At 51.4% G+C, this 8,270-nt stretch overlaps 1 protein-coding gene across 5 annotated transcripts; it reads right to left on the reverse strand.

The window, feature by feature from the left end:
- Window positions 1-4,032: 4,032 nt before the first annotated feature.
- On the reverse strand, window positions 4,033-8,169 carry Pnck (pregnancy up-regulated nonubiquitous CaM kinase). 5 transcript variants are annotated; one of them, XM_031374432.1, is made up of 12 exons: window positions 7,728-8,044; window positions 7,243-7,312; window positions 6,742-6,873; window positions 6,320-6,394; window positions 6,085-6,223; window positions 5,786-5,909; window positions 5,504-5,579; window positions 5,297-5,409; window positions 5,137-5,215; window positions 4,978-5,065; window positions 4,709-4,853; window positions 4,033-4,429 (listed from the first exon to the last, which is right to left on the reverse strand). In XM_031374432.1, exons 2-11 carry the CDS (start codon window positions 7,308-7,310, stop codon window positions 4,716-4,718), a joined length of 1,032 nt encoding a protein of 343 aa, XP_031230292.1. In that variant the 5' UTR covers window positions 7,311-7,312; window positions 7,728-8,044; the 3' UTR covers window positions 4,033-4,429; window positions 4,709-4,715. The 5 variants fall into 5 exon arrangements, with proteins under 5 accessions (XP_031230292.1, XP_031230282.1, XP_031230301.1 ...); XM_031374422.1 differs by lacking the exon at window positions 7,728-8,044 and adding an exon at window positions 8,078-8,169 and having other exon boundaries at window positions 4,034-4,429; XM_031374441.1 differs by having other exon boundaries at window positions 4,034-4,429; window positions 7,788-8,044.
- Between the last annotated feature and the right edge of the window lie 101 nt (window positions 8,170-8,270).

The following is an 8,270-nucleotide window of genomic DNA, read 5'->3' on the forward strand; positions in this document are numbered from 1 at the left end:
GGAAAGACTTATTTCAATCTATGTATGAGTAGTTTGCCCTCATTTATGTATGTGCACTACATACATCCCTAGGTGTCTAGTATGCCAGAACAGGGAGTGTTAGATCCCCTAGAACTGGAGTTATTGATGATTATGGATCAGCTGTGGGTGCTAGAAATTGAGTCTGTATCCTCTGTAAGAGCAGCAAGTTCTCTTAACTGCTAAGCAATCTCTTCAGCCCCATAAAAAATGTTAATCTTGGAAAAGGATTTTTTTAACTAGTAGGAAAACAAAAAGTAGTAGTTGCTATATTAATATTGACAAAGTGGATTTTAAGGCAAAGTTAATCCTAGTACTACATTTTTACTAAAGCATTGGACCAACCTGAAATGCAGAACTGAAAAGTAGATAAAGCAGCATGCCAAAAAATTTGCAAGAACAGTCTGGCTCAGTGGTTAAGAGCACTGACTGCTGCTGTTCTTCTGGAGGACCTGGGATTAATTCTCAGAGCCCAAATGATGGCTAACAACCATCTATAATTCTAGTTCAAGGGATCTTTTGCCCTCTCCTGGCCTCTGAGAGCACCAGGTAATACACATGGTGTACAGATATGCATGCTGGTAAACACTTATACACATAAATTGATTTTTAAATATTTTTAAAATTTCTGCAAGGAGAATGTAGCAAAATGCACTTGGGCTTCTGCTCAAAGGATCACTCAAGGCAAGTAGGATACAGCTCCCTAGGCAAGGGGAGCAGTCAAAATCTCCTTAGATAGGAGGGAGGACACCTGAGGGTGAGGTTTTAATATTGATCAGAATGGCCAGATAGGGCTGAAAATATTGAAAAGTACTTTAAAGAGGTAATTTTGTTGGGCTGGCAACTTTGTGAAATGAAAAAACTTGCTCAATTTGCTCAGTTTGTGAATGCTCTAGCCATGACAACCTGAGTCTGATCCCCATACAACACATAAAGTGCTCACCTGGGGTTAGGGAGAACCCTCCTTTTCTTCAGTTACCCAATCCTTATGTCCCACATAGAAGCAGGCAGGATGATTCAGGGTGAGAGAATGATTTTTAGATAGTCACTCTGCCACAAGCTGTGTGGCCTTTGCTCTGTTACTCAGCTTTTATATTCCTCAGTTTCCCCACATTGATGGTGAGGGTGATGATAATGACAACAGCTGCCTCATTCACAGGTGAGCTTTAAGTGAATGCCCATTAAGCTTTCCAAAGGCTGGCATAAGCTAAGTGCCCAATAAAGAGTCCTTGTCCACTTCTTTTTTATTACAAGAAAGAAGCCTTCCATAAATATTAGCTATAAAGCTAGATACATATTTGCTAAAAAAAAAAAAAGGGTGAAGCATAAGTTATTTTTCTCTACTTTTAGATCCCTCAAGCATCTTTAACTTACCATATCCAAAAGTGAACTCATTACCTCTCCCCAAAAGCCATCCAAGCTGAATCTTTCTCTAGATCTGTTGCCAAGGTGGTCCACCCAACTCCTAAAGAGCTCCTATCTCAGGTTGGGTATGAGGTTCAGTTGATAGAATGCCTGCCTATCATGTGCTAAATCCTGGGTTTATCCCTAGCACCACATCGCACCCTTGTAATTCCAGCACTCAGGAAGTGGAAGCCTGAGAATCAGATGTTGAAAGCCATCCAGGGCCACATAGCAAGTGTAAATAAAGCCAGTCAGTACTACATGAGACTTAGTCTCAAAATAACAACAACAAAACCTGCTCCTATCTGTCACCCATATAGTCCTACAAGTTGAGCTTCTCTGAAACCCCTGCCACTCACATTTGTATGAGTCCTGCTTGGCCAACATCTGGTGAGGCAATGTTCTTTTTTTTTTTTTAAGATTTATTTTATTTATATGAGTACACTTGTAGCTGTTTCCAGACACACCAGAAGAGGGTATCAGATATCTTTATAGATGGTTGTGAGCCACCATGTGGTTGCTGGGAATTGAACTCAGGACCTTTGGAAGAGCAGTCAGTGCTCTTAACCACTGAGCCATCTCTCCAGCCCGGCAATGTTCTCTTGTGACACACACAAGAGGTACTCCCTGAATTCCTGCCTGTCCCTGAAAGACTGGACTCAGCTCCTGATTTACACCACCTGACTTTTTAAAAAATGAATTTTCCTTTATTTTATGTGCATTGGTGTTTTGCCTGCATGTATGTCTATGTAGGAGTGTCAGATCTTGGAGTTACAGACAGTTGTGAGCTGCCATGTGAGTGCTGGAATTTGAACTCTGGTCCTCTGGAAGAGCAGTGAGTGCCCTTTAACCACTGAGCAATTTCTCCAGCCTCAGCACCTGACTTTTACAGCCAGCTTTCACCCCAAACTGAACAAGAATGCTGCTTTTAGTGAACACACCAGTAGCACCTTTGCTCACAGGCTGTCCCTCTCCAGCCTGTGGAGAGGCTGTTATTTGGTGTGGCTCCTTCCTCTGTTTACCGGCACCTGCAATGCTGTCTCAGCACCCCTGCCTTCCAGTAACATGCAGAGGAAACAGTCTCTCTGCTAGGTGACCCAAAGCTCTCCTTACAATGGGAAGACCTGGGAAGGATAAAAGACATGCTGCCTCTGTTTGATCCAGGGTTGTCCCTGGCAATTCACTCCAAAATAAGCAGGATGGATCTCTCTCCCCAGCTAAAACTTATCTGGGGCAAGATTTGGGGGCCCAGTGGGCAAGGAATAGATTTGAGCTGCTGCCTCAGATACTAAAGGATTAAGAAGTGACTCATGGATGTCTAAACGTGTCTGTAGCACCCCCTGCTGGTGGTGAGGCCATACCACACCCTGTGTCAAGGCCAATCTGTATCAAGGGACCAGAAGTGATCTGAAAGAGCTGGTGGTCTGGATGGAGTGCTGATTCTTTCTGGAAAGCTGGCTCTGATGCTCATTTTAAAGCTTCCAGAGTATCTAGAAGAATGACTTTCCCGTGCATATTGTCCCCATAAAACTACCCCCTTCACGGACTACTCTTGCAGAGTAGAAGTTCAATCAGTACTGCATCAACAAAATAAGAATGTTTTGTCCTTATGTGACTGAAGGAAAAGATGACATATGTGGGGCATCCAAAAAGAGACTGAAAAAGGTGACCAAAAGACAATGAAGTCCAAGGACAGGTCACTGGAGGTGAGTAAGTCAAAATGCTGAGACCCATTTTTGGTACCAGGTGTCTAAGATTTCCCTCCAGTGACCCCCCATAGGGGTAACAGCAGGACACTGGGCAAGCATGTCAGGATACATGGCCCAAAGCCTGAGCCACAGGATGGCCTGAGGTGACCATGAGGACAGAGGAGGAAGCTGTCCACTTGCTTCCAGACCTTCTGGCTCCAATCCTGAAACCCAGAGTAGCCTCTGCCCCAGAAACCCAGGCCAGCACTCTCTTGGGTCTCAGTGCCTCCCTTTGGATCCCAAAATTTGACAAAATGAGACTTCTTGCACATACATCCCAATCAGGTCCTATCATCTACCTCATCCACTAGAAGCTAGAGCAAGGGAGAAAGAGGAAGAAAAGCCTCCTTTAAACTCTGGCTGAGGCCTACCCCTGACTGAGCCCAGCAAGACAGGCTTCTGGAATACTGGCCTACGGATGGTAAATGGGGCTAGGGCTACTAGAACCAGATGATAGCCTATAACTCATTACACCAGAAGCAGCAGTGGAGGAAAATACCCCGAACTCTGGTCACTTTCAAGTCCTTTCCACCCAGGATGGGGAATCAGGAGCAGACTGCTGCTGAATTATGCCTCCTGCCATTGCCCCCTGCTGGCAGCCCAGTAGATCTTGCTGGTGTCCATTTTCTCTCAGACCCAGAGCAACCAGCCAGGCAGCCTCTTGCTGGCAGCACTCTGGGGGTCAGAATCAGAAAATCCTTGAACAATCCAGAGTGCCTGTGCCATGATCCCAGCAAGGAGAGGTACAAGAAGCAGAACACAAGACCCAGTTTAGATCTACTGGCAGTGGACTTGCTTCCTTCATGTCCTTCCTTGAGGTGACCAACCCCATGCTCATCCCACACCCAGTTCAGCACCAGAGCATTGTTCTGTTTGTCTTTATTGGTTGGGAAGAGGAAGAACTAAAGGGCCACAACACAAGCAGGACCACCCACAGTCAGCAAAGCACAGAACAGCCACGCAATGCATATGTGCGTGCAAGGTGCAGGAAGGATGGCCCCCCAAATCCACTTTTGAACAACTCCTCAGTTTCCATAGAGGGTGGCAGCAACATGGGGAAGGGAGCCTCCTCCATAGGTAAGGACAGAGGCTGGGGGGACATAGTGGGGAAGCCCCATACCCTAGTGCCATGCATCACACCCAGTCTCAGACTTTCCAGCAGAGGCCAGTCTGGGGGACAAGGATCAGGGAAGGAGATCAAAAGAGCCGGAGGAAAGAAAAACTGGGAGTCGGTCCACTTGGCCTTCCTTGGCATCTACCTGGGGTGGTGGGGAGCAGAAAGAAGCAGAGGAAGACAAATTCAAGAGGTGCCAGCTTTCCCAGGTCCTTCACAGCATCTTACTCAAGCTTTTGCTTCCCTTTCATAGAGACTACATAGGGTCATGGCCCTAACCTACTAGCATAAGAGGCCTGAGACCCTCTGTCTAGCTTCTCCTTCTCTGACACTCTGTCCTCCTTTCTCCAGACCCCACTTAGTTCATTGCCACCTTCTAGGCTCCCTAAAAAGCTAGTTCCCAGAGGATGCAGGGTCTACACACCTGGTTGTCACCACTTGGGGGACTGGCTAGTCCCAAGGCCTGGGTGGCTGTGACGGGTCATACCCTGCCTGGAGGCCTCCTCACCCTCTGGGCTCTGTCCCAGCTTACGGATGTGACGTAGGAATGATGTGGCGTTGAATGCACGCTGTGGGAAAAGAACAGGGTCAGGCCAAGCTGGACCCAGCACCAAGACCAATTCTAAGACCACCATCAAGAACAGTGGCTACACCCTGAAACAGGAACATGGTAATCTCTCTCTCCGTGCTCACCTTCCAGTGAGTCCTGGCAAAATTCTTCTGGATCTGCTCACTGACAGAACCCAGGATGTCCCTATCCAAGGCTGCATCCCCAGAGATCCTGGAGGAAGTTTGGGAGTCAGCACAGGTGTTGCTCCTGCCCCTGTGCCACATGCCAGGCATCCCACTCACCAAAGATGCTGTAAGGCCTGTTGGCAGGTGAACCTCTTCTGGGGATCACGTTCCAGAAGGTGCCGAATGAAGTCTTTGGCTGAAGCAGGGGGCAAAGTTAGTCTGCCCTATCCCTGGTCCCCTTTGTCAGTCCCCAGGATAGGGCCAGCCTTGCACTCACCTGATTCTGAGATGTCATCCCAAAAGGGGGAGTCAAACTCGTAGCTGGCCCTCAGAATCTGACTGAAGAGTTCAGGATCGCTCTCATCATAGAAGGGGGGGTACCCACACAGCCTGGCACCCACAGATGAATCACCCAGTTGTCCACCCCTCCCCAACCCAGCAGGGACAGGCAGGTAGGAGTTGAGCCGTCGCAGCGGTCACTCACAGGATGTAGGAGATGACACCCAGGGCCCACACATCTACGGCCTTCCCGTAGGGTTTCTGCTCCAGGAGCTCTGGGGCTGGCGGCCAGAGGCAGACAGACAGACAAACATGTCTGTACAGACACACACACGTGGCATGCCCTTGAGGGCCACCTAGTGTACCTATTCAACCCCAGGAATAGACTGCCACGGGCAGCAGCTGCCCCAGGTCCTGGAGCCTTGACATCCCCTGGGTCACCAGCTCCCTCCCCACCACAATGAGCCTTAGAGCACTTCTCTCTTACCCACATATCCTGGGGTCCCACAGGCTGTGCCTAGCATGTTGCCAGCTTGTATTTTGGACAGGCCAAAGTCAGAGACCATGATCTTGGAGTCCTCAAAAGGTGTGGCATAGAGAAGGTTTTCAGGCTGTTGACACATGGGACCAGAGAAAGAGCCTATGAGTCTGAGAATGGCTTGGGCATTGGGATATGGTGGGCCTCAGCACCCTTAATTTCTTCGGACCCAGATTGAAGTGAACATTGAGAAAAATGACACTCAAGTCCAAAGGTAAGTGGGATAGGGTGGAGGCACAGCCAGGCACCTTGAGGTCCCGATGCACGATGCCCAGGCTATGAAGGTAGGAGACAGCACCAAGGACCTGTCCTACAAGGTGGCTGGCATCCTTCTCTGTGTAGGAGCCCCGCTCCATGATGCGGTCAAACAGTTCACCACCTGTTACCCTGGAGGTGGAAGGAACAAGGTAGGAGGTCAACTGACCCAGAGAGAGATTTGGACATTGCACCCCTTCTGCCCAGCCCCCCAGCAGCCCTCCTCACAGCTCCATGGCCAAGTAGAGATGGGAAGGGCTCTCATGGACATCCTCCAGAGCTACAATGTTGGGGTGGCTGATTCTGAAACAGAGAAAAGGCTCCTGATGGATCACTGGAGCTTCTTCATCTGGAAGAGCTCTGTTCTGAGCCTGCCCCTCTTCTCTTCCTTCACCTGGGCCCCCATTCCCTATCAGCCCCTGCCCTGACTAGCCCAGGCCTTCCTAGAACACATACTTCTGTGGGCCATTTATAAAGCACAGATGGATAGGGTGCCTGTAATGTTGCCATGGAGACATGCAGACTCAAAGGGGAAGAGAAGCCTAAGCCCCACCCCTACCCCTGCAGATTGGCGACTAGGCCTAATGAGTCCAGAGGACTCAGCCTGGGTGGCCACAGGTCTCCCCAGCCCAAGGGGAAAGTGGGCACACCTGCGGAGTACTGCGATCTCGTTCTCCACCAGGGCCTCCTTGCCCCGAAGTGCTTTCTTGGGAATGCACTTGAGGGCCACAAGATGAGCAGAGCCCCTTTCCTGGGCCAGCATCACCTCAGAGAAGGCACCCCTGCCGCAGAGCCAGATTGTAGAAGGCAAGAAAAGGGGGAGAAGGTACCAGTGAGAGGAGAATGAAGAGCAAAATGGAGGAGGTGCTCAGGCCATACCACCCACCCTAACACACACCCACACAAGTGTGCACACACATATCCCCACACCACCTCACACAGGTTCACATACACTGACACACCACCTCCCACACAGACAACAGCATACCTCACAATTTACCCCCATGTTCACACTCATACCACACACACACACACACACACACACACATACACACACACACGATTCACAAGCTCCTTCGCACATTTGTTCACATGTGCACATACCCCACATACACAAGCACTCACGCCCACAGCCCAGCATGCACACTCACGAGCCCAGCTTCTCCCGGATCTCATAGACACTGCTGATGTCCTCCGTCTGTTTCTTGAGCAGCAGCATGTCTGAGGGTGAGGGGGTGGGGGGTGGAGCGAGGCCCCTTGGCAACGCGCAGCTCCCTTGCCCACCAAGCCAAATAGTCCCCAACTCAAGATGGAGTCACCCACTCCCAAGCCCAAGTACACCTTACTCCTCCCCACCCCCACCCCACCAGGGCCACAGACACTCCCACTGAGGCAGACCACTGCATACGGGCTTCCCACCCAGGTATGCTGCTGCCAACCTATGCTCCCTCCCCCCAACTCCAGCATCTGGAGCACACTACACGTAATGTTGGCCACCAACACTATGACACCCCCTTTCTGCCTCCACACGTCGAGCCAAAACTGCCGGCTATTTTCCAGAAGGCTCCATACACTCACATCCTGGATCATTAGGCCCACCTCCACCCAAAAGGCCCGTGCCCCTCCCCCACCAGACCTTCCACCGTGGCTCAGCTCAAGCACACACCACGTAGGCCACCAACCCGCTCGAATGCACCTGCGACCCTGCTTGCAGCCACCTGTCACGACCACAGCCACCCACGCAGCCACCTAATCGCTGCTTAGCCCCTGGAGCCTCGGAGTGGAGGGACTCCGCAACCTCGGCTGCCTGTGTCCAAAGCTGCGTGGGCCGCGCGCGAGCGGGCAGGGGGCGCGCCAGGCGTCACAGGTGTGCGTGAAGGGGGTGGGCTGCGGAGCTAAGGTGGCTGTTGGGCTCGGCCCTGTATGTCCCGGCCCACCGTTCCGCTCGCCTGCCTGCCCCCAGTCCAGAGCGGGGGTGGTGCGGACCTGCAGCTGCTGCCACCGCCGCCGCCGCCGCCGCCGCCGCAACGTCTCCTAGCGCTGTAGCTGTTGTGTCGCTGAGCCCCCCGTCCGCGCCCCGCCGGCCCCGCCCCCTCCGCGCGCGGCCCCGCGAGCCCTGGGCAGCCGAGCACGCGGTGGCTGTGGCCGCAGCACTGCAGGGAGCCTTGTAAGGCAATTC

The sequence above is a fragment of the Mastomys coucha genome, chromosome X (genome assembly GCF_008632895.1).
Source record: "Mastomys coucha isolate ucsf_1 chromosome X, UCSF_Mcou_1, whole genome shotgun sequence".
Classification (NCBI taxonomy): Eukaryota; Metazoa; Chordata; class Mammalia; order Rodentia; family Muridae; genus Mastomys; species Mastomys coucha.